Here is a 26155-nt window from a genome sequence, read left to right as displayed (position 1 = left end):
TAGGGTTTACCTCAGCCTGCTAACTTGTGTGAAAACAGCAAACTGACTTGCCTTCGCTAGGATTTTACCGCTTGTTGGTTACCATGTATTAGCTAACGTGATTTAAGAATATATCTTTTTTTTCCTTGTGAAAATTATCCCCTAAGTCTATAAATACTGTAGCCTGAAACAGCTCAGAGATGTGAACTTCTCATTTATCTCAGTAGAGTGGTAATTCTGAAATTTAATGACCATTTAAATGTCAACACTTAACTGTTTCCCTAGTGATAAGTTTAGCAAAAATATCCATTTTAAGGGGGTAAGCTGCCCTAAAGACACTATGCCAGGATAACTGTGTCAGCATTGCCCTCTAGTGTTGATGCAGCCTTCACTACTCCTGGGGGAATTCTGGGCCAAAAAATTAAAAATTCTGCACACAGTATTTTCAAATTCTGCATATTTTATTTGTTAAAATAACACAATGTAATCACACCAGTTTCAATTATTTTTGGTCATTTATTTCAAAATACCTATCAGTAAGTATGTCTGTAACAATACAGACAACAATTGTTTTTTGACAAATAGATTCCTTACTAGGCATATTAATACAGAATTCTGAGTAATAATTCATTTAAACTACAATACAGAATCATATTTCCTGCACCCCCCAGAAGCAGTGCAAAGGCTGGGGGGAATCAGGGGTAATAGAGGAGCTGAGGGAGAGGGAAATAATTTCTGGGAAGGAGCCTGGAGGGTTGTTGGGTATGGGTGGGAAAAGTATGGAATGGGCGTGTTTTTTTGGTAGGGGAGAGGGGAGGACTGTTAGGGAGCTTTCCCCATGCAGACCTGGCTGTCCCCAGCCTCTCCTATTCAGTCAGGCACTTGTGTCCCTCCACCCCCACTCAGATACCCACTCCCCTCGTCCCCCTGTGTCCTTGCACCCCCTGTCAACATGTGTCTCTGTGCTGCCACTCAAACACACTCTGTCCCTATGTAGCTCTGCATCTCATCACCATGTGGCCCTGTTCCTCCACTCCCATTCAGCCCCTTCCCCATCTGTCCTCTACCACTAGTCCTTATGAGCCCCAGTCTGACCCCCTTCCCACCAGCAACCTAGGCTGTCTTTCTCCCCATAGCTCCCGTCTCCTGACCTGGCCTCACAAGCGCTGGGAAGAATGCTCTGCAGGCTGTTTCTCTTCCCAAGCTGGCTGGGAGTCCTGCTGTGTTCTATTACCACAGCACCCTCTGGTGGGCAAAAGGCAGAAGTGCAGCAACTTTTCAGCAGAAGCTTTTTTTCTGCGCAAAAAAATTAAAATATGCACATGGCCAGTGGTGCAGAATTCACCCAGGAGTACTACACTGACAGAGGGGTTTTTCTGTTGGTGTAGGAGCATCACCTCCCCAAACAAGGTTAGCTATGTCAATGGAAGCCCTCTTTCAGTCAACATAGGTGAGTCTGCAGAGGGGGTTATGTCAGCTTAGCTACATTGGTCGGGGTGGGTTTTTTCCACACCCTGACCCAGGTGTCTATGCTAATATAACTTTTCTAACATCTTAAACTTCCTCCTATGTCTTCCAGCTAACTAGCTAAATTTCCAGCTTTGCCTGATACCTGTGTTGCTGGAGTTTTGTTGATAGTATAGAAATTTGCTGCATATTGAAAAGATAATTTAATTTAAAATATGAGCAGCTGTACTGGTTATTACCCATTTTCATATTTAATTCAATAAAACTCTACATTTTTAAATTTTAGTTATATTGCTGGTGACTTTCCAGTCTATGGGCTCAGAAACCATGGAGGCTTACCTTAGATCTTCACTTCAGATTCTGTGGAATAGATGAGTTCTTGATTATAATTAACTCAGTGTAAACCAGACCCTTTTCATAGAGCCTCCGTTTCGGCACTCAAATCACTAGTCACTTTTGAAAATCTTCGCCTTATAATTTAAAGGCACAAACCAAGAAAAACAGAATTAAACAAGATGTAATTAATGTGGAATGGAGTGTAGCCATTAGAGCAAGAACACCTTCTCAGAGCGGTGGGTTTTCAGTAGTTTCTTGAGTAAAGAGACACAAGGCCACTCACAAATGTTACTTGGGGGATTATTCCAAGCATATATCCTGTGGCTTCTTTCATTTCAGACTAGCTTTCCTCTGCTTTTTAAATATGCTACATTAACCTCTATTCAGAGAATGAAACATTGACAAGAGGCCTACAACTCATGATGCTAAACCTACTTGTGTCAGGATACTACAGACGTTGAGAAACTGTGAAATACAGCTGAAATGCCTTGGGGAGAGGTGTACCCTACTTAGCCAGTTGCAAAGAAAGAGGATTGTCCTGAGATTGATGTGAAAGTGGAAATACCAAACAAGACAGTCCGTGCCTCAATGAGCTTTCAGTCTAACAAAAATAAGACTCAGTGAGTGTAACAGAAGGAACTGGGGAGGAAGGATGAGGAAAATAATAATGAGCTTCTGCCTGATGAAAGGGAAAAAATATTCCCTCCACACTGGAGCCTCCTGGCTGTTGCCAGGATTGAGGATAGGCAGTTTTAAGCAAAATGGTAATGTAAAAGTCATTATAATTCTTGTAAAATGAACATTTTTGCAACATTATTAGCATTTCATACACTAGTATGAAACACTTGTGTTAGTTGCTCATATCAGTAAGGCGTAGTTCATTATGAGGATGCTTGGTCTTCCTCAGTACTGAATTCACCGTTAACCCACTCAGCAATAAAGGAGTTTTTATGGAAAAGCTATAATAAACAGTTTAATAATAGTAGCTCCTCCCCCTTAATAATTATAACAAGTTAGTTACAAAAGATACAAAACTCCAGAACTAGCTTCAGATAGTACTTAAAACTATTATAACACTGCAGTTATATCCGAGGAAGGACATCAGTCATGTTTCTGCCATTCATAAACATACAGATAAAATCTCTAATTTAATATAGCTGCAAAGTTTGCATAAGGGCAACCATTTCCTCCTTGCACATTTTGTGCATAAAGCTTTCCAGAGGGTTTTATGTTTTATATTTAATGTTTATTTCAAATGATTCCAATGTACTTTATGAACTGATACAAGCTGCCACAGCAATTATTGTATATACCACTGGAGTGTGGCTACATTATAAATGAAATACAGTAGGTGTATAACAGTATACTACACCACAACACTACAGAACATATTAGAAGAGTAATTTAGGTAAGCCAATTTGTAATTTTGTCAGTATTCCAGGGTTAACACCCATACAGTTATGAATAATCACATGGGAATCTTTAATGGATACAATTCATGGGTCCATCTCATTTGAAAGACCACATCTTAAGCATCATATTGCTCCTAAAACCATGCTAGGGTAGTGGTTTTCCTTTGAATCTGAGTGAAGAGTCCATCTGCTGAATCCTGAATGTCATTTTTACAGCACTAGGTGTTCCTCAGAGATCCATCGTCCAAGTGCTGGCTCATATCAACCCTCTTTCTCTTGTGAGATTTGGCACTATCACAAACTAATTGAGATTCAGTGTAAGCTTCATAAAAGAATCAAAAGACAAAATCAAACTTCATAATTACTGGAAGTCTTAGCTTTTAATATATTTTTAATCTAATTTTGTACCTCTTGTTAAATGAACATCAGCATAGAATTGAGGAGAAATATTTATGTTTACATCTTTATTCATAAACTGTAGAAGATCTGTGAAACACTAGCTTAAATATATCATATAATTTTCTTTAATTTCTGTGCAATTTTCCATTTGTTTACAATTGGTTTACATTTAAAAATCAAATTTTTTAAAATTTGCTAAAGGTTTGTAGAAGGGAGCAACTCAGCAATACCCTCAGAATCAATTAAAATTTGCTTAATGTTTTACTTCTTGTAATACTCTAACCTTCAATTTCTCCCAAAACTAGTTGATTTAATATTGTAAAGAGAATTATTAATCAGTTTCTAACACTTTTTAGGAAACAAAGACATTTCAGCAATACCTTTTTTTCTTTTGCAAGTTGATAAAAACATACCCTACTTCCTCTTCATTAGCTCAGAAATAAGTATGTTTTTATCTGAACAAAATAGCTTTTCAGCAAATAAAGATAAAGTGCGAAGTATGATGACAAAGAGTATGTACATAGCAAGCCTCATAAGAAACCACAAAAGCCAATTTCCACATGGTATTGATTGCCATATTTTATTATTAATATGGAACCTTATTTTACCACTGCTTTCTAACAATATGAAGTAGTTTGTTTTGCATCAAATATCTTTTTGTAAAGTATTGCTAGTCTTAATTTACCATAAGCATGTCTTTGTAAACGGAAAAGTATACGTTATCTTAACTAGCTATTGCTCACTTTAGCAAGGTAGAAGGATGCAGTGCTAATACAGTCATGTATTTTATTTCATTTAGTCTTTCAGCTCTAGCCATCTACCTCTTTTTTCACACATCACCTCATAATCATTTAATCTAGCTCAAATTACAGTATCAAATATTAAACAATTCCCCTTCCCCCCACAAGTCCTCTTACTTTGAGCTAGATACATACATACACATGAGTATCTCTTTTATATAAGCAACCCAATTGAATGACTTGTGCTGTACTCACTTTCCCTCTACATAGATATCAAAATTTGCCATCTTACTGTTCACCACCCTTTCCAGAACATTAATGTATTAAATATCACAGTCCTAGTACAGATCACTGGGCTCTTGATTGTTATCCTTCTGTGATATTGGAAATAGACGACTTAATTCCACTCTGTTTTCTGCTAGCCAGTTTCTCAACCATGACAGTACTTTATCTGTTGTCTGTGACTACTTAGTTTCCTTAATACTACGGCTGTCAAACAAATTAAAAAGATTTTAAAAATCACAATTAATTGCAATTTTAATCACACTGTTGTTAATTCAATACCATTTAAATATTTTTGGATGTTTTCTACATTTTCACATATATTGATTTCAATTACAACACAGAATACAACGTTTACAATGCTCACTTTATGTTTTTTATTGCAAATATTTGCATTGTAAAAAAAAAATAGTATTTTTCAATTCGCCTCATACAAGTACTGTAGTACAATTTCTTTATTGTGAAAGTGAAACTTACAAATGTAGGTTTTTTTTTTTACATAATGCACTCAAAAATAAAATAATGTAAAACTTTAAAGCCTACAAGTCCACTCAGTCATACTTTTCCTTCATCCAATCACTAAGACAAATAAGTTTGTTTACATTTATAGGAGATAATGCTGCCTACTTCTTAGTTATATCACCTGAAAATAAGAACTGGCATTCACATGGCTCTGTTGTAACTGGTGTTGCAAGGTATTTCCATGCCAGATATGCTAAACATTTGTATCCCCCTTCATGCTTCGACCATCTTTCTAGAGGACATGCTTCCATGCTAATGACAGCTTTTGCTCAATAACCATCCAAAACAGTGGAAACGGACACACATTCATTTTCATCATCTGAGTCAGATGATTGTTTTTCTTTTTTGCTGGTTTGGGTTCTGTAGTTTCTGCATCAGAGTGTTGCTCTTTTAAGACTTCTGACAGTATGTTCCACACATCATCCCTCTCAGATTTTGGAAGGTACTTCAGAGTCTTAAACCTGGAATGTTGGCCGAAGCATGAAGGGGCATACAAATGTTTAGCATATCTGGCATGGAAATGCTTTGCAATACTGGGTACAAAAGTGCCATCTGAATGCCTGTTTTCACTTTCAAGTGAAATTTATTTTCACAGAACGGGCAGAAATTTATTTTCTTCAGTATCTCCTTGGAGTTCAGACTCCACAACCTCGAGAGTATGTCTGTGCTGCATTTAAACACTCATGTTTGGCCTGATTCAGCAGACTCAGGCTATTGGGCTGTTTAACTGCAGTGTAGACATTCGGCTCCGGCAGGAGTCTGGGCTCTGTGACCTTGAGGACTTAAACCTGAATGTCTACACCACAATTAAACAGCCCCATAGCCTGAGTCAGCTGACACAGGCCAAACATGAGTGTTTAAATGCAGCATAGACATACCCTCGAGATTGTGGACTCTGAACTCCAAGGAGATACTGAAGAAAATAAATTCTCTGCCCGTTCTGTGAAAATAAATTTTTGGGTAAGTAGACATTTGCATTAAGTCTAACTATGCATAGAAACATATTAACTATGCATAGAAAACATATCAGTCTGGTTTTACTGTGGAATTAGATACCTATTTTATCTTTTCATTTATTTTATCTATCATTAATTTATTAATGATACGGTATATTGAGTGCAGTTAGAGTACAGGAAGATTTGACTTTTTCTCCTTTTGCAAAACATGTAACTAATACAAACAAATGATAAAATACCTTGGTTTAATCATTGTTATCAGATATTAGAATATCTACCTCAGTAATTAGTTTTATGTTTTAGAATAACTTCATACAGCTATGAATGTTCTGATCTTACTGTGGAAAAACAAAAAGGCAAATGTCAAGACTTATGTTTTGTTTTTACAGTTCACTTTTGGAAGTGCTACTTGATATATAAAAGTAGTACATACTTGTCAAGAAAATCATATCCTCCACATAATATAGTAGTCTTAGCTGATACATTCAAATTATATTCTAGCATTGCTGCAATGTTGATGAAATACATATGCTCTGACTAAATGTCCATCTTAAATAAGTGATTTTGTTGATGTGGCAAGAAAAAAAAAAGGGGGGAGACTATTTGAAAATAATTAGGACTATTATTTTACTGGTGATATTTTTCCCCCTATAGCTCATATGTATGGAAATGTTAGTCATTTTATTTTTTAATAGTAGTACACTAGTAAGTGACCATTTCAGTTTACAAATTGAATGAAACAAGTTTTTGTGTGTACGTTTATAAACCTAACATTTGTGTGTTTTCCCGTTTTTCCTTTCAATAGAAAACCCAATTGAGTTAAGTAGATACTTGTAAATACTGATCTACCTTTTAGTTTTAATACACGTTTTACAAAGTCATTGAATAAATCATTGTTGAGATTTAAAGGAACATTCTCAACTTGAAAATCATGTTTAAAAATTCTTAGCTGTGAGTATTACAAGTAATGTCTAAAATGAGTATAACTAAAAGAGATTGGAGGAAAAACATCTTTTCAAGGTGTTTTTGTGCATTTGTGATGACACTTTGTGTATAATCAGTTTCATGGTTTTTCTTCAATTGTCAAGAGAATTGGGCTTCAGTCCTGCAGCTACACATTTGTAGTCACGGGGCTTGCTCTGCGAGGATACGTTTGCAGCATTGAGGTCTTTGTCAGTTTTCCGTGTTGCTTTTGTGGGTCTTTCAGACAGTACTTGGTGAGGTAAACCTACTTCTTTTTAAAAAAAAAAAAAAGAAAAGTGGGGGGGACACATTGTTTTAGAAATTACTTTTCTCATGTATTGAAAATGATTAGATTCCAAATGTATGGTGTCACTTCAAAAGATTATTTAAAAATTGTATTTGTGTCCATTTATAATGTATATAGACAGACTTAAAGGCTTTTGTTTTACTTTTATGTTTGGTTTTGATCTTAAAAATATCAAAATGTGAAGTCTCACATTCTGTAGTTTTACTGGATTACTTTTTAAGTATGGTGAGCTCTCACGCTTTTATTGAATGCTTAACAAAGACTTCCCTTTTCCCAAATATTTGTTAACTTTAATATTAAAAAAGTGTTATTAAAAGCCAGACAAAATCCAGAGTTTTAAACAGTCTAACTACAAATCCTTTCCTCTCTCAGTTGCTCAGCTTTCTGGGTTTTGTTGCTTGTTATGACATAATTCCATTAGTTCTCCATTTGCTGAGGGACCTCTACACAAAGAACATTCTCTAAACATTTCACACCATTGCTATATGCAGTTCAGCTGCCCCCGTGTTAGCAGTATGGGACAGGCTGCCAGAATTTTCAATATCCTATTCAAACCACCACCACCAGCAGGTAGACATCTATACTAGAGCTCCCAGTTGTGCTAACACTATTGGAACTGAACTGTCATTATCAATGGTATATCATTTAGAGACATTTTTGCTAGGGTAGGCAGGTCCATAAAGTTTTCCAAGGTCGTCAAACTTTAAAAGTAAAGGAGTATTAGTGGCACCTTAGAGACTAACCAATTGATTTGAGCATAAGCTTTCGTGACCTACAGCTCACTTCATCGGATGCATTCAGTGGAAAATACAGTGAGGAGATTTATATACACACAACATGAAAAAACGGGTGTTATCATACACACTGTAAGGAGAGTGATCACTTCAGATGAACTATTACCAGCAGAAGAGCAGGGGGTGGGGTGGGGGGAGAAAACCTTTTGTAGTGATAATCAAGGTGGGCCATTTCCAACAGTTAACAAGAACATCTGAGGAACAGTGGGGGGTCGGGGGGTGGGAAATAAACATGGGGAAATAGTTTTACTTTGTGTAATGACCCTTGTGCCACACGCTCTCAAAGAAACTGCGGAACCACCTGATCAACATCTTCTACAGCAAACAGGGGAAGATTAAGAATGAGCTCTCAAAACTGGATACTCTCATAAAAAACCAACCTTCCACACAAACTTCCTCGTGGCTGGACTTTACAAAAACTAGACAAGCCATTTACAACACACACTTTGCTTCTCTACAAAAGAAAAAGGACACTAAACTTTCTAAACTACTACATGCCACAAGAGGCCACAGCAATGGTTCCCTTAACCCAGCCAGCAATATTGTTAATCTATCCAACTATACTCTTTGCCCAGCAGAAGAATCTGTCCTATCTCGGGGCCTCTCCTTCTGCCCCTCCACCCCCACGAACATGATACAGTTCTGTGGTGACCTAGAATCCTATTTTTGATCAGGTGGTTCCGCAGTTTCTTTGAGAGCGTGTGGCACAAGCTGTCAGCATAGTCTGTATGGTAGGTAGATTGTAATGGATTTTTTACCTTCAGTCCTTTTGGTACGATGTCCATCTGTTTGCATTTGGAAAGGAAGATGTCTGTCTGTATCTGTACGAGTTTTTTCATGAAGTTGACAGATTTCCACTCCATTTGGCTAAATGCAGTGCCTTGCATAATGACAGGTTTCAGAGTAGCAGCCGTGTTAGTCTTATTCGCAAAAAGAAAAGGAGTACCTGTGGCACCTTAGAGACTAACCAATTTATTTGAGCATAAGCTTTCGTGAGCTACAGCTCACTTCAAATCACATCAGCCGCACTATCAGAGGCTCGTTCACCTGCACATCTACCAATGTGATATATGCCATCATGTGCCAGCAATGCCACTCTGCCATGTACATTGGTCAAACTGGACAGTCTCTATGTAAAAGAATAAATGGACACAAATCAGATGTCAAGAATTATAACATTCATAAACCAGTCGGAGAACACTTCAATCTCTCTGGCCACTCGATTACAGACCTAAAATTTGCAATATTACAACAAAAAGACTTCAAAAACAGACTCCAACGAGAGACTGCTGAATGGGAATTAATTTGCAAACTGGATACAATTAACTTAGGCTTGAACAGAGACTGGGAGTGGATGGGTCATTACACAAAGTAAAACTATTTCCCCATGTTTATTTCCCACTCCCCAACCCCCCACTGTTCCTCAGATGTTCTTGTTAACTGTTGGAAATGGCCCACCTTGATTATCACTACAAAAGGTTTTCTCCCCTCTGCCCCCCCGCTCTTCTGCTGGTAATAGTTCATCTTAAGTGATCACTCTCCTTACAGTGTGTATGATAACACCCATTTTTTCATGTTGTGTGTATATAAATCTCCTCACTGTATTTTCCACTGAATGCGTCCGATGAAGTGAGCTGTAGCTCACAAAAGCTTATGCTCAAATAAATTGGTTAGTCTCTAAGGTGCCACAAGTACTCCTTTTCTTTTTGAGAGATAAGCAGCATGGTGATTCAGAGTCAGGAACACCTATGTCCTTATTGTATTTCTTCCACAGATTCTCTGTTTCACTAGGAAAGTTATCAAACCTTCCTCTGCCTCAGTTTATCCAGTATATAATATGTATGTTTGTCTTCTGTATGTTATGTTGAGGATTAATTAGTAAATGTTCATAAACATATTGAAGATGGCAAAATGCTTCAGTAGTATACTAATTATTATAACGGAATCTTGAGGTGAAATAATTGAAGTTTGTCACTGTCATATTTTGAATGTGTTCAGAATTGAAAAGTTCCTGTGTTAATGGTGCTGTGACTTCCTTTTACAGGCTCAGAACAAAGAAACCAAAGTCCTTGCTGCAGCAAAGGTGATTGATACTAAATCCGAGGAAGAACTAGAAGATTACATGGTTGAGATTGATATTCTGGCATCCTGCGATCATCCAAATATTGTCAAGCTTCTAGATGCTTTCTACTATGAAAATAATCTTTGGGTAGGTGTTTCCTTTTGTATACAGTTCTCCAATTTATGTAAAAATATTGAACTTTAGGTTCCCTCCCCAACTTAATAATAAGAGACTTTATATCATTATTCCATCAAATCTTGCAAGTCGCATGATTACTGTGTCAAAGCATCTTCTAGCAAATCAGTATGATGAAATTAAGATATACAGAGTCATCTGTTCAGCTCTGACTGTAACAGCAGCTCTGGTTCACCCGGATTAGATTCTAAAACTTGGAATTTGATAGTTTATTTCTATGTATGGAGAGGATTTAGACATTTCTAGTTTGTAACTGCTGGATTCAAGTTTTAAGTCCACCAGCACAGTTCAGAAATAGATAACGGGAACCACACAATTAAGAATAAAATAAAAATTAGGGCTTTTTGAGACCAATCTTGTGAGATACTGATCAACCTCAACTTCCACTGATTTTAATGGGACTTGAGGGCACTCAGTAACTTGCAGAAAGTGCTTAGCATCTCACAGAACTTGGCCCACAATTTGCTGATGATCTAGGCCTTTGAATGTACATATGTAGATTTCACAAATACAGTAACTCCTCACTTAACGTTGTAGTTATGTTCCTGAAAAATGCAACTTTAAGCGAAACGATGTTAAGCGAATCCAATTTCCCCATAAGAATTCATGTAAATGGGGGGATTATTCTGGGCCAAGAAGAGTTCTATGGACATGAATAGGAAGAAGGAGAAAAACAAGTCAAAGGGTTTTTGGTTTTCCCTTTAAAACATGTGACAGGTCTCTTTCCTTCGATTTTTGATGTCTTTCCTTTCATGTAAATATTATACTTTTTCTGTTTCACGTGAAGGGGGCGTGAAGATAAGGCAGCTATGTCTGCTGTTAACAAATGTTTTGGCTCCTGTGCTCAGAATTTTCAAATCAGAAATAACTATATAATGATTGTGCAAATCACACACCCAGCCAACCAGATTCCAGTTGATTTTAATCCTTTTATTGTGGAATTTATATACCTGGATTAACACATTTTGTCTGAGTATCTCCAAGCACTTTGCATACAATTTACTTAAGCCTTGCAGTGCCACTTTCAGTTAGCTAATATCACTGTTCTACAGAAGTTAGATAAGTGATTTATCAAGGTCACACAGCAAGCCAGGGATAAACGAGGAAATAGAACCCACGCCTCCTGATGCCAAGTCCTATGGTCTCTCACCTCTAGACAAAACTTCCAATTCAGTAAATTATTTATTTTTTATTTTTACACAGATCCTGATTGAATTTTGTGCAGGTGGAGCAGTAGATGCAGTAATGTTGGGTAAATACAAGATTTTGTTTCAAATAATAATCGTTATAACAGGTTAAAATAAAAATAATTAAATATTTGGAAGGATTTCACTTTTAAAAATTATATACTATTTTGAAATGCAGATATTTTGTTTGTATTTTATGCAGGACTATACTGAACAATACTCAATGTGATGATTTTAAAATGTTTATTATATGAGTGTAAAGTAGCTATATCTATGTACCTAACCCCCTCATCTTAATGTAAAGTAATTTTGTTATTTTTAAAATGGTCATTATATTTCTCAAAAATCTAAATTATTTTAAAATTAATAATTTAAATTATGCATTAATTTATGCATGTGAGCAACCTTAATCGCATGAGTAGATTATTTATGTGATTAGTTGTCCATATATTTGTCTTTACAGAATATGGTTCTTTTTTCCATCTTACTCAAAGTATTATTTAAAACATAATTAATATTTCATTGACCTGAAAGTCATTTTAATAACATTTCTGTATATTAAACAGAAAATTCAAAGTAACTTTATAAATAGTTCATAAATGAGACGTTCCCAGATCCCAGGTGTGAAATCCTGGCTCCATTGGAGTCCATGGGAATTTTGCCATTGACTTCAGTGGGGCCAGAATTTTTCGCCTAATGTTTACTTCTAAAACTAAGTGGTCAGATTGACAGTTTTTGCTATGATTTATAATGATCAGTCTGGAAATTTATGTAAAAATAAAAACGCAAAAGATGGGATTTTTTTTTATATTTGTGTATGTGTTTCTCTTTCAGAGCTTGAGAGGCCATTAACAGAGCCACAGATTAAAGTAGTTTGCAAACAGACTTTGGAGGCACTGAGCTACTTGCATGAAAATAAGATCATTCACAGAGATCTAAAAGCTGGCAATATTCTTTTTACATTAGATGGAGACATTAAACTGGGTAAGGCTCTTGCATGGAAATATACAAGATTTAAAAAAAAAAACAGATCATCTCATGAACTTTTTTGTTTAAATTGTTGTTTGGCACTGTTAAGTATTTGTGTACTTAGATATATGTTATAGAAGAATTATAGTTCAACAGACATAAGTGATTTTTTGTTATTCTGAAAAATAAGTAAAGCTTGAGTTATCTTATTTATGCTTGGCAAACCTCCCATAGAGCAGGAGCAGGCCTTGTACCAATACTGTTACTGAATTTGAAAGTCAGGTTACGCTAGGTGTAAATACTTTTAAATATATATAATATAAAAACAAGAGTTTTAGGTTTCATTTGGCTATGGAAAATATTTAAAATGTGTGAAAATAGTCTATAATAATTCAGTTTCTTTAAATGTCTCCCACTAATATTCTAGATATAGAAAAAATTATTATTATTGGTGTTCCCTTTTCCCGGCAGCCTTCTATACCACTGATCACTCCCTCTTCCTTAACTTCAGTGGGAGCTGGAACACACAATTGCTATGAGCTTTGTAGTGTTTCTTCCTAGCATTCTGTCTGAAGCAATCACCACCGCCCAAAATTTCCTCTCCTGAGAATGGGGATGGTATAGAGAGGAAATCTCCATGAGGATTTCTTCATGAAGGCTCCACATTGTCCCATTGATGGATGGAATTTGGTTCCTCCATCTAGAAAATGGCGAAATGGCCCACCTCCAAACCTGGTAGACCCTCAGGGATGCACAGTGGGCCAGATCTAGCTGCATGGAGGCCCTCTGCTTTTACAGTGGCTTTGGGGCTCCAAGTGTCATTCCTTCACTACTAGCTTAACTTTGAAGTCAATTAAAAAATTCAGAATAGCTAAGCAAGTACTTTGGTGATTCTTCGCCTTGTTTTTTCTTCTGCAGAATAGGGATGATAATCCTGCCTTGCTATTTGTTTTGTCTGTTAAACTTGTAAGCTTCAAGGTAGGGGCTGTCTCTTACTGTGTGTATATATACACAGCACCTGGCACAATGGGATCCCGATCTTGATTGTGGCCTCCCACTGTTTCCTTGTACTCCTCTGTCTGTATCCACCTATTGTCTCTTATGTTATACTTAAATTGTAAGCTTCTTGGGGTAAGTAACTTTTTTTTGGTTTGTGTTTATGCAGCCCCTAACACAATGGGGTCCTAGTCCATGACTAGGATTCCTAGGCACTACATTAGTAGAAATACATAAATAAATAAAATAATAATACAAAATAATACTAAATAAAATAATAATTAATACTAAAGCTTGAGGCTGTATTATCTTTTCTAACAAATTTCCACAGGGTCAGAGCTAGGATGACATGTATTCTTCTGTCTTTGTCCATTTCCCTTGTCCCACGAGATCTCTGCCTCTTCTTAGCCTGGACGTGAAGTTGGGTGATAGTGCTGCAGAGGTAGCTGAGACCCTACTTTGCAAAGAAATCTAAGTGGGGAAGTCCCCTTCTTTCGTGGATTCAGTGGATGTAAACTGGCCCTATAAAATTCAGACTGGTCAAAGATTTAATTTACTTTACCTTTGAAAAGGAAACAGGGTCTGTATGAAAGAATATATAATTTCTTTCTTGCTGCTTGTACTGTTTGCTTTTTTGCTTCTGGTGGTCTTGAATATGTTAAGTGCAATGCCTCCTGTTTTTTAATAAAATGGAATTTCATATGTGATAGTTTTATGAGAAACAATCAAGTTTTAATGTCTAATTTATAGTATCTACAGTCCTTTAATATTTCTGGTTTTATACTGGAATAGGTAGCTGCCTTAATCCTACACTTCTTTGTAAAGAGCAAAATTAGGCTTATCAAGTGTTGAGCCTATCACGTCATTTTGTACAGATTGAAGCAGACAGAGTATGGGTATTTTGTCTCTGGTCTAATCAGTACACTTTAATTAAGAAGAGTTAGAACATCTGCTATAGTAGGACACAAAAAAGTATCTCTTCAAAATAAATATACTTATTTTATAAATGAGAAATGTCATGCTTGATATGCTATTTGATAAAATTTATTATTGGAAATGCAAGATTTCTAATTTACATTTTACAATCAAAAGTGTACCTACATGTCTTTACTATTCGCCTTTTTCAAAGATTTCATACTGGGGGAACAGGAAAAAGAAAATAAATCCTAGTTTAGGATCTCTGAATTAGTGTAAAAATCAAAACCTAATGGGGAATTGTTGAAGTAGGTAGAGATGTTAATGTTCAGGTTTAGTGTGATAATTTCATAGGCAAAATAAATAATTTCCTAATGGAAAATCGTTTATTTCTTTTCTTCTAACAACAAATACTTCTCCTACCTGCCATTATTTCTGTCCTTCACATCCTAATCTTGGCATTAGCCTTTAAAGTGCTTTATTTTTAGCAGGGGGAGGCATTATACTTTTTTATTAGAGTAGTTAGTGAGCTACAAAGTATTACTGATTTAATAATAACAACACATTTAAATATTTTGAATGCTCACTTTGGAGTTTTAATATTCATATATATATACTTTTTGGTCTACAGTGTAGCTCAAAATTTCATATGCTAGTTGTGGAATGTAAAAAAGAATTCCACCTCTAAATTAGTAATATTTTTTACTGTTTGCTTCAAGCGGATTTTGGCGTGTCTGCTAAAAACACAAGGACAATACAGAGAAGAGATTCTTTCATTGGTACACCTTACTGGTAAGTGTGCAGTTTTGTTAACTTTGTAGCATGAACTAATATTTTAATATCACAACTGAGTACATAGCCTTGCAAAAGAATAATGTAAAATATGTAAAAGTGTGCCATTTACTTTAAAATATTTAAATTTCATTAATATTTTAATTAAGTAAACTATTTAGAATGTTTTTGACTGCAGATGATAATGCTTCTTTCTCTAATTCTATACACCATTCTCTTTTGCAGGATGGCTCCTGAAGTGGTAATGTGTGAGACATCTAAAGACAGGCCTTATGATTATAAGGCTGATGTGTGGTCACTGGGCATCACTTTAATAGAAATGGCTCAAGTAGAACCACCTCATCATGAGCTAAATCCTATGCGTGTGTTGCTGAAAATAGCAAAATCTGACCCACCTACATTGGCACAGCCTTCAAAATGGTTAGTCTTTTAATGCTAACTTTTTTTGCCAAGAGTTTTGAAGATTGGCCCTGAGTCTGCAGCGATGTAAGCACATTTAACTTCAATCACTTGAGTAGTCCTATTAAACTGTATTGAACTACTCACTTGCATAAAGTACTTCTATGTGGCCTTGGAGGATTGGGGCCCATGACTTTACTTTTTGTTATTGCAGTGTCTAGAAGCTTTCATATTAAAAAGGCTACAGTATCTTAGTATTTTGATATTGTTGTGTTGGAAAATAGAGCTTGTTCTTTTCAAATATAAGTTTCAGATTCAACATCAAATGTGTACATAAAGATTTTTAACTACCCTTTTTAAAAAAAAATGTGATATAAAGAAAAAGCATGAGGACAATGATCTGTTTTAAAAAAAGTAAAAATGGAAAAAAAGAGAAATGTTGAAGAATCCTCTTTGATTTCATACAGAGAATATACATTGTTTGAAAAGAGTATGCCGTTGCCCACTCAGTCATGACAACAGATTGTTTTCAAATGGTTAGTGCAAAATATTACTAGGTGAATTTGCAGTTAGGATGCATCGATGAAGTGAGCTGTAGCTCACAAATGCTTATGCTCAAATAAATTTGTTAATCTCTAAGGTGCCACAAGTACTCCTTTTCTTTCTAAAACCAAGAACCATAAAATAAAACCTTTCTTTAAAATGGAACTTCATTTGAAAAAATGCAGCTCAGGGACTAAAAAAGAACAACAGAAAGGTTAAGGTTGCACTTCACAAGGCAAAATAATGGATAAACGGGTGTTGAATCAAGCCATATCACTTTACGCAAAACAATGTGGCAGATAAAGCAGTGGTTTTTAATATAGTCTAGATTATAAAACTTTATTAAGAGAGATTACAAGGTAAGCAATGTGCTACTTTCAGTTTTAAACATTTATTGGATTGGCTATCAGAAGTTCAATATGCAACACCTCATGGGCTTTTCAACTGTAAAACTCATTGGGTTAAATTCATATCCCTGATATAACTCTATTGATTTCATTAGAGTTATACCAGTGATTGTAACCTGTTAAGGAGAAACTGTTTGGGTTTTGGTTTTTTTCATTCTCTTGCCTCTCCTGCCTTCTTTTGAATGGATGGTGAGCAATTGTAATGAAGTCATAAATAGGAAATTGAAAAGAATGTGTCACTATGCAGTTTGTGTAGGAGTAAAGGTAAAGTGGCAATCACTTCTTTGTTTTCTTCTGCAGGTCTTCAGATTTTAAAGATTTTCTAAGGAAATGTTTGGAAAAGAATGTAGATGCCAGATGGAATACTGCTCAACTTCTTCAGGTAAGAAAAGTTAGCTGCCAACAGGGTTATAGTACTTGGGTTTAATACATCTATTTAGAAGCAAGACACTGCTACTGTGAAGTTCTGAACAATTCAAAATTAGATATACTTAATCTGTATTTAACATTATGGGGCAGATCCTCAGCTGGTATAAGTCAGTGGAGAGACACCAGCTTACACCAGGTGGAAATCTGGCCTACTATTTATAAATTTTTATATGTAAATAATTCTCTTGTGGACCTATTTATGTTAATTCAGTGCTTCCCCTAATGTATAAAGTAGTTGTGTTTATATAAGCAGTTGATTGCTGACAGATGTTTTAAAAGCTTTAGTCCTCATCCATCTGCTCTAATGCTGTCACTGCAGAAGAGTTAACGGGAGTAGATCTGACTAGATACATTTGATTCTGTTTAACGTCAGTGCATGTTTACTTGTATCCAAAATACATTTGACATATGTTGAAAGGCTTTAAGAAGCAGGACCAAACAGAGAGAGAATAGTTTATGCAGAAAGAATATGAAGACAGGTAGTTGTTTTTTCTAAAGGAAACATACAGAAGGAATTGATTGTCTCGCAAATCTTTGGTCCAAAGGCAGCATTGTATTTTTCTAGATTAAATACTTCCAGATAGTAAATAGAAAATGTATTAGGTGGAAGTTCAGGCATGGAATAAAAAAAATAATGAAGACCATTTCCAAGAAAAGCAACCTCTTAAAAACTCTTTCTACTTTTGTTCTTTGGGTTGTTAAGGTCAGTATAACTTTTAAAAAAATTATTTCATGAGCTGTCTGTATTTTTGATGAGTTTATTGAACAAATCTCCACATAAAGATTTAGATATTGATATTTTAGATTTTAAAACTTCTAATTTAAAAAAATCTACATTAATAAAAAAGGGTGGTGAGTAAGTATTTCAGCTTAATCGCTTTCATATCTGGGTATAATGGAGACCAAGATATAACCCTAAAAGAATTGCTACTTTTATTCCATTGTTATAAAAAAATGAAATTACTGTTTACTTTAAATGCCAAATTTTTTTTTTCAAGCATCCGTTTGTTACTGTCACTTCTAATAAACCAGTCAGAGAGTTAATTGCAGAGGCAAAGGCTGAAGTAACAGAAGAAGTTGAAGATGGTAAAGATGAAGATGAAGAGGAGGAAACAGAAAATTCTCTGGTCAGTTAAAGTATAAATTTATATATGGATGCTTATTTTAATTACATTTTGTCTATGAAAAACTTATTTTCTGGCACACTAATTATTTTTGCAATATTTTTAATTTGTACTAAGAATGAATGTTGTTTTTTTTCTTCAAGTATAGCATGCCTTCAGTACAAAATACAGAGGTCAGAATTTATAAAAGTCAGATGATCTTAAGCTTCTTCAGGACAGAATAATAAAGAATATTGTGTGCATGTATGGTTATGCATGTACATGTGGATATGTAAAGCGAGAAGGCTGTTTAAACCAGGGGTGGACAAACTGTGGCTTGTGAGCTAAATCCCCAGCCCCTGTCAGGCGCCTACCATGGGGCTGAAGTCCCGAGCCCCAGCAGGTACGCCCCAGCTCTCGAACTTCTGAAGATAGCCATTTGCAGCTCGGAGGGTCAGTAAGTTTGGCCACCTCTGGTTTAAACAGTGAAAGACTTTTTGTAAAATAATACACAAATATATACTTTCAGGCAAATATGTAAATGTATTAATGTGTAAGTGAACTGTGTATTTGGTATTATAACTAATAACTCTTGTATGGGTGAAGGTAATGACATTTATGTTATAAATTAAGTTTCCTGTGTATTTATAACTCGACTGTTTAAAAAAAACAAAAATCTGTCTAAAGGACAAACTCTTTAGTAGAGTTAGTTTGTGAGAAATTTTAGATTTATAAGGATACTTCTGCCAGTCAAATTCACTCCCTTGAAGGGAAATGAAATCATAGCTCTAGTATGATAATATGCTAATATATTGTGGCTAACATAGATGCATTTATATATATCCTATTTAAAAACACATTTGACTTCCAATATACTGAGATTCTAAAATACTTTCATATTTAGAATTATTTTAGATGCATTTTAGCACAAAGAGTGTGTTACTACATGCTTTCTTAGGCAAAAATCTCTCATTGAGGTTTGCCTCAGTAGGAAGAGCAGGATCAGGCCAATATTTGATACAGTAGCTAGGCATAATTTACATAACATTTTAAATTATATACTGTAATCTCCTAATGGCAAATTGTAACAGTTTCATTCACAGATTATGGAGTTCTAGTAGTAAATATAGACAAAGATGTGTCATTATCACTCTGAAGAGTGAAAGAATAATTATGATTTGAGATAATGGTTCATTAATATATTTTTCTGTATCTGTCTTTGTGGAAATATAATAATATTAATTCACAATCTAGCAACAACAATTGCTAGAGTTATGTTCACATAATTGTTTTGATTCTAACTTCTTGTTACCATCTATTCATATCTGCTAGAAACTTTTACCTTTTTAACTGATATTTCTCATGCTTGGTCTCTGCCTGAAGGTGAACTTCTGAAGTTTGTGTAAAAATTGTTCCGCCATTTTTGAGGGAGAAGAGGTTAAAAAATACACCTTTCCAATTTATATATCTATATACTGATATTCTAATATAATATAGGTATATATTTAAAAAACAAAGAAAATGTTGCAACCTTCTTAAACATTTGCAAGTTAAAATATGGCATGGAAATAACCCTGCTGGAGGCGTAGTGCCATTGTTGAAAAGAAATTTTTTTTTTCACATGTGAGTGGAGCAAAGTTGACTACAAAGCAAAAAGCTTAATCATTTGTATTGCTGCTAATTAGTTGGGACCCCTGGGGTGAGATCCTCATCCCCACTCCAGCCTTATTATGCTAGGTAAAAGGGCCCTGAAAGCCCTACTTCTGGCTATGGGAGGATTTCCCTGGCAGAGGCACTGTGAAAACAGCCATGAGACTGCTTTCTGAGTATCCCCTCACAAGCCCTGGCAAAGAACATACTGGGGATAGGAGGGGCATCTTGGGGCAGCACTCAGATTTGTGGGCAATGCTGTGGTCCGTAGGGCAGCCTGGGGAAGCTGCTGTAACTTAGACATAAGCTTTCGTGAGCTACAGCTCACTTCCACAGATGCATACTGTGGAAAGTGTAGAAGATCTTTTTATACACACAAAGCATGAAAAAATACCTCCCCCCACCCCACTCTCCTGCTGGTAATAGCTTATCTAAAGTGATCACTCTCCTTACAATGTGTACGATGATCAAGTCGGGCCATTTCCAGCACAAATCCAGGTGAGATTTGGGGGGGTGAGAAAACCTGGATTTGTGCTGGAAATGGCCCGACTTGATTATCATACACATTGTAAGGAGAGTGATCACTTTAGATAAGCTATTACCAGCAGGAGAGTGGGGTGGGGGGAGGTATTTTTTCATGCTTTGTGTGTATAAAAAGATCTTTTACACTCTCCACAGTATGCATTCGATGAAGTGAGCTGTAGCTCACGAAAGCTTATGCTCAAATAAATTGGTTAGTCTCTAAGGTGCCACAAGTACTCCTTTTCTTTTTGCGAATACAGACTAACACGGCTGTTACTCTGAAACCTGTAACTTAGACGTGCCCCCAGATGTGTTTAATTTATGCTGAGGTCCTCTCCAGTCCCTGGAGTAGCCCAGGATCAGGAGGGCAAAAAGGTGGTGTGAGGCCAAGATTTTTTGTTGTGCCTCTTAGGTGTGCAGCACAGAATCCCACCTCTGTGGCCAGAAGAACCATATAGGGTGTAAAGTGGTTGAAGAAAGGTTTATGAGGACTTTACAAGGTGTGTGGGTGCTGAGGCAAATTATGTCCAGCGTCCCTCAGGGACTGAGAAAGGGCTCTTGTGCAATTGTAAACTGGGAAGAAGGGCTTTTCTACAGACGTAATAGTTCTGTGGTTATGTCTTGTCAAATAGTTTGAGATTATGGAATTCATTTTTCCTGGAAACCAAGCTACATACATGTAGTGTCTTTTCATATACATCTCTCTCTCTCTATGTAAGAAATGTTTGTATAATTGTTTTCTACATAAATTAGAAAATAGTAATTTTTTTTTAATAATTTTTTAGCAGTTACCAACAAACAAGCGTGCCTCCTCTGACCTTAGTATTGCCAGCTCTGAAGAAGATAAACTTTCACAGAATGCCTCTATTCTGGAATCTGTTTCTGAGAAAACAGAACATAATGCTGCTGAGGAGAACATCAGTATATTTCCAGATGATAAAACTGCTAGTGAACCCAAGACAATTAAAGGTGTGGAAATTATTGACAGTGTGTCTGATACCACTCCTGGAGATATTGTAAAGGTGCAGAATGGGTCAGTATTAGTTGAGGAAGATGAGCCAGAGAAAAGATTAGGAGTTGAAAAGAATACTGGAAAATCAGAAGTAGTAAATGTGGACACTGGATCACAGACAGAAAGAAAAGAAGTTGATACAGTGACAACATTAGAAACAAATGATAAACACAGTCTGAAAACAGCGGAAAGAAGTGCCATAGAAAATGAAGAGACAGATGAAAATAAACTGAAAATAGCACCTGAAATTGAAGATGCCAGTGCTCAAACTACAGAAGTAATATCTAAAGAGACTGGGGAGAAAGAGGAGAAAGAAAGCAGAACAGAGAGGCAGGAAAATAAGAATGAAGAAACAACGATAGAAAAAAATACAGAGCAAAAAGATGATGGTAAATCTGAAGAAGTTCAGAAAGATGAGATGACAGGCATCACTAATGAAACTCTGGTTAAAGGTGCAGAGAAAATGGCTGACACAGAGCAGGAGCCACTAAAAAATGGAGTTGACAATGCTCAAGAGACAGGCAGCACTAATGAAAGACAGATCAGTAATGGAGATAAAATACCCGGGACAGTCCAGAAGCTAATGGAAAGTAGAACTGAGCATGTTCACGAGACAGGCAGCTCTGAAGAAACTCAGATTAAAAGTAGAGATAAAGTGACTGATACAGATCAGAAATTAGTAGAAAGTGAAAATGAAGATGTTCATAAGACAAGCAGTACAGAGGAAACTGAGGTCAAGGATTCAGGAAAAGTGGGTGGTATAGACCAGAAGCCAATACAGAGCAAGACTGAGAATATTCATGAGACAAATAGCACTGAGGAAATTCAGATCGAAAGTGTGGGTAAAGTGTTTGAGCCTGACCAAAATGTAGAAACACATGGACCTGAGGATACCCAGAAGAACAACATTCAGATAAATGCAGAGCATTCCGAAGTTCCGTTTGATGCACCACTTAAGAACAAGCTTCAGGATCCTGCAGTTGAACAACCTAATGATTCTGAACTCACTCCAGTACCCATTATTAGTGTTAGCGCTGAAGAAAATGAGGAAAAAGTTAAAATGGGTAATCAAGCCCATGCTGAAACATTACAGCAGCTAGAACCTGAGACACTAAAGGAAAATGATACAGATTCAGGCACTGGTTCTGCAGCTGATAATAATAGCATTGATTTGAACTTGTCCATCTCTAGCTTCCTCACTAAAAACAAGGACACTGGATCAATATCTTTACAAGTAAGTGTAGGACAATTAGTTATAATTTTTTATGTAAAATCTTATATAGTAAGACCCTAAGACTTCCTTGGGGAGTTAATAATGCCGAGAAAATCAACTAATCAGAAACTAGAGTCGTAATATTGAATCTGTACCTTTATAGGAACCACTTTGCTAGAATTGAAGATCGCAAATAGTCAAATACCAGTTGCATCTAAAACTGTTTTCAGAGTAAAATATTGGAGTACATGGAATAATGTTGTAACTCTGTGTACATGTGTTTAGGCAGCAATTGTAAATGGCAACAAAACTGCCACACATTTATCTAAATCCAAAATCTAAACTATCAGATCAAAAAATTGTTAATCATTACAGTTGTGAGGATAACCTTCAAAATGTGAACTAAATGTAAACCAATACATTGAGACAGGAAATTCCAAAGAGCCGAAAACTACAGGATGATTAAGAGGAAGATTTGTCTTGTGGTTAAGGCTTGGGACTAGAACTCAAGATTTCAAGTTCAATTCCTGGCTTTATACATAATTCCTGTTGACCTTGGATAAATCACTTAACCTCTCCCTACCACATCTCAGTCTTCTCCATGTATATCTTCTCTCTAACCCATTGTTTGTCCTGACTATTTAGACCAGCGTTTTTCAAAGTTCGGGTCGCAACCCAATACTGGGTCATGGCATATAAGGCACTGGGTCGCTCTGGTCAGCACCGCCAGCCAGGACGTTAAAAGTCCTGTCGGCAGTGCTGCCCAGCTAAGGCAGGCTAGTGCCTGCCTGTTCTGACACCCCGCTGCGCCCCAGAAGCAGCCAGCAGCGGGTCCGGCTCAAAGGCAGTGGGGCCACAGGACTGCACTCTGCACTCTTTCCCCCTTCCCCCCCAAGCACTGGCTCTGCACTCCCATTGGCCGGTTCCCAATTATAAAAAATAATAAAAGGCTATTCATTTGTTAGTCACGTGATACTTTAAGTCATGAGGTATTGCTGAATTGAAAGGAGAATTTAATAGATTAATTAAATATAAAAGTTAATGAAGCACTGTCAAGGCGTGGAATCTGGCAGTAATGTTTGACATTTGATCACCTCACTGATTCACATTAGAAGCAGTCTGTTGTTGAACACAGCTTGAAAAATTTACCAAACACTTAATGGCCAGAGGACTAAGCCTAAGGACAAAAGGCTGGTGGGAGTTGCCACCAAGGTCTAGAGAGGCATTGTCTCTGGAGATTCTCACTCCCCTCCCAAGATGCTACTGTCAGTAACTGAAGGGGAGGATATTGGGATTCCCACTAGAGGTGTTGTCCATGGATACTGCTCTTGAGCTCCTTCTTTCATATCCACTTCTGGCTTGTAGGTGTCTGACAAATGTGAAACCCTGGTTAAGGGATGAAAACAATTTGCTCTCTCTTCCTCTTCTCCATTCAGGAGCCTCCTGCTCTACCCCAACCTGTTGTAAGGAAGGTGTCTGCTGTTGCTCCTCCCCTAACCTAAAATTTGGGTCCTCTTTTCCCATTACGTGCCTCTGTTTTTGCTGATTGGTTTCCCAGGCAGAAGTGGTAGGGTGAAATCAGCAAACCTTTATTCAGTTTCACTGCCACTTTTCAGAATCCTGGGGGCATATGTGAAAATGACTAGTCTTGATGAATTCAAGGGAAAGCAGTGGGGAACAACAAAGGCAACAGAACTGTCTTCAGACTCAGGAAGATAACACTGCATCAGTTCACATTGGAAGATTAAAAAATTGTCTAGATAAATGGCAACTTAATTTATGGGAAATAATAATAGCTTCATTTCCCCCTTTGCTGGCTAAAAAAAGTTTAACTTCTTGGCACTGGTAAGAGGACTTTTCAAGCTCTTGTAACCTGAGGACAGTTTAACTTTGCTGTATCTTATTCAGTTGCTCTCTATTTAGAAACTCAGTAATTTAATTTTTCAGATGTAAAAAAGTGTTATTCAGTTGAACACAGAATAACAACATTTTCATCCAGGAAACTAGAAGACACAAGAAAACATTAAAGAAAACTCGCAAATTTGTTGTTGATGGAGTAGAAGTGAGTGTGACAACTTCAAAAATAGTTACAGAAAATGATTCAAAAAGTGAAGAATTGAGATTTCTTCGGTGAGTAAAAATCTCTAAATGATTTTGGAGACCTTTGGTATTCCTTTTCCTTCCTGAATAACACAGGAAGAATCTTTAATTAATGCGAGAGCGGTCTGGGATTTGTTTTTATAGTGCATTGGGATTAAATTTAGATCTTTTTGTTAGCAGAAGGAAAAACTGTTTATTTTAAAATAATGATACAAAAATCCAAGTCTAATCTTACATTTCTTTTTTAAAACTGGTATTAATGAGCCCAAATAGTTGATTTTTTTGCAATTATTTTTATCTTTATTCACTTCCTCTCTTCTTTTGCCCCACCAACACTACTGTTCGTTATCAGACGTCAAGAGCTGCGGGAGCTAAGACTTCTTCAAAAAGAAGAGCAGAGAGCTCAACAGCAGCTCAGTAATAAACTCCTACAACAACGAGAACAGATGTTCAGACGCTTTGAACAGGAAATGACGGTAAGTTTGATTGATTGCACCTACATGATATAAGGCAACTTTTTATTTAGTGCTCTTAAAAGATGCCATATTGATGGAGTAGGTGAACATGGGTAGCAACAGCCTAGGCTTTTTCTGCTGAGGGTACTGTTCTGTAGTTCAGTGTTCATGTTTATTCAGTCCTTGTTCTCTCTACTTAGAGAGATTTTGACAGGTAGTCTTGTTGATCTCCTGAACTAATCGAAATGCTTGGAAATAGTGCCTCCCAGCCAGGAGAGGGTGATAAAACCAGTTTTTGGGAGGATGTCTTCCTCACTCCATTAATTGGTTTGCTCATTCACATACTTCAGTTGTTTTTGTCTCTAGCAAGTGGAGGAACATTTCCTTTGCCAGATGTCTGGTTAGTCTGGGCTAAAGCAAAAAGACTAGGCCAGAGATATTCATCGATGTTCAGCTGCCTCTGCAGCATGCACTTGAGACCCCAAGAGTATGCAAGCCCTCTCCCTAGCAGCAGGTCAGCCCTTTCGGGAGTGCAGTATGACAAGTTCTACAGGAGCTCTAGGGCCCGGAGTTGCTGGTAATGCTAAGTCCTCACACAACCAAAAATTGGGGGATGCTTTTGCTTTAATTGTGTGGGAAAAGCTAGTTGTGAGGTATCTCAGGAGAGGACCAGCAAGGTAGAAAGCCTATCCTCAGGGAATACCTAGCATGTCCTATGTCCTCTGAGGGCACTGCCTTTGGTTTCCCAAAAAATCTTCTTCTCTGGGACTCTCCAGGAATTTCTCTCCTACTTCTTGGTCCAAATAGAAGGAACCTTAGCAGCAACAAGCAGGTTCAGTCCTATCCCTGATCCTTTCCAAATCAACTCCAGCCTGCCTGAGCCCAGTCAGTCCTGGGCTCTCCTTCAGCCCAGTTCCTGAGTGACTCATCAGAGGAATGAAATAACAGCTATTAGCGCCATCTGATCCAGGAGAGTGACTGCAGAAGGTATTCAAACTCCAATAATGAACATCCTCTAGTCCCCAGGTCCTTCACAGCTTACTCCTAAG

General features: G+C 36.8%; 1 protein-coding gene across 3 annotated transcripts in view; it reads left to right on the top strand.

Moving 5' to 3' along the window:
* The window catches only part of SLK (STE20 like kinase), a 64788-nt gene that overhangs the window by 17319 nt on the left and 21314 nt on the right, over positions 1 to 26155 (top strand). For 2 of the 3 annotated variants that reach the window (XM_084634685.1, XM_084634683.1), the window contains exons 3-12: positions 10202 to 10366; positions 11618 to 11666; positions 12436 to 12585; positions 15201 to 15273; positions 15499 to 15693; positions 16923 to 17004; positions 18050 to 18178; positions 21112 to 22572; positions 24551 to 24681; positions 25004 to 25127. In XM_084634685.1, the coding sequence (XP_084490811.1) occupies positions 10202 to 10366; positions 11618 to 11666; positions 12436 to 12585; positions 15201 to 15273; positions 15499 to 15693; positions 16923 to 17004; positions 18050 to 18178; positions 21112 to 22572; positions 24551 to 24681; positions 25004 to 25127 (2559 nt within the window). The remainder of the gene's footprint in view (positions 1 to 10201; positions 10367 to 11617; positions 11667 to 12435; positions 12586 to 15200; positions 15274 to 15498; positions 15694 to 16922; positions 17005 to 18049; positions 18179 to 21111; positions 22573 to 24550; positions 24682 to 25003; positions 25128 to 26155) is intronic. The other variant, XM_084634684.1, reaches the window with a different exon arrangement.

This window comes from Lepidochelys olivacea (genome assembly GCF_965140295.1).
Source record: "Lepidochelys olivacea isolate rLepOli2 genome assembly, chromosome: 7".
In the NCBI taxonomy this organism is placed as follows: domain Eukaryota; kingdom Metazoa; phylum Chordata; order Testudines; family Cheloniidae; genus Lepidochelys; species Lepidochelys olivacea.
Note: the sequence above shows the minus strand (reverse complement) of the source record. Positions and strands in the feature narration are given on the sequence as shown.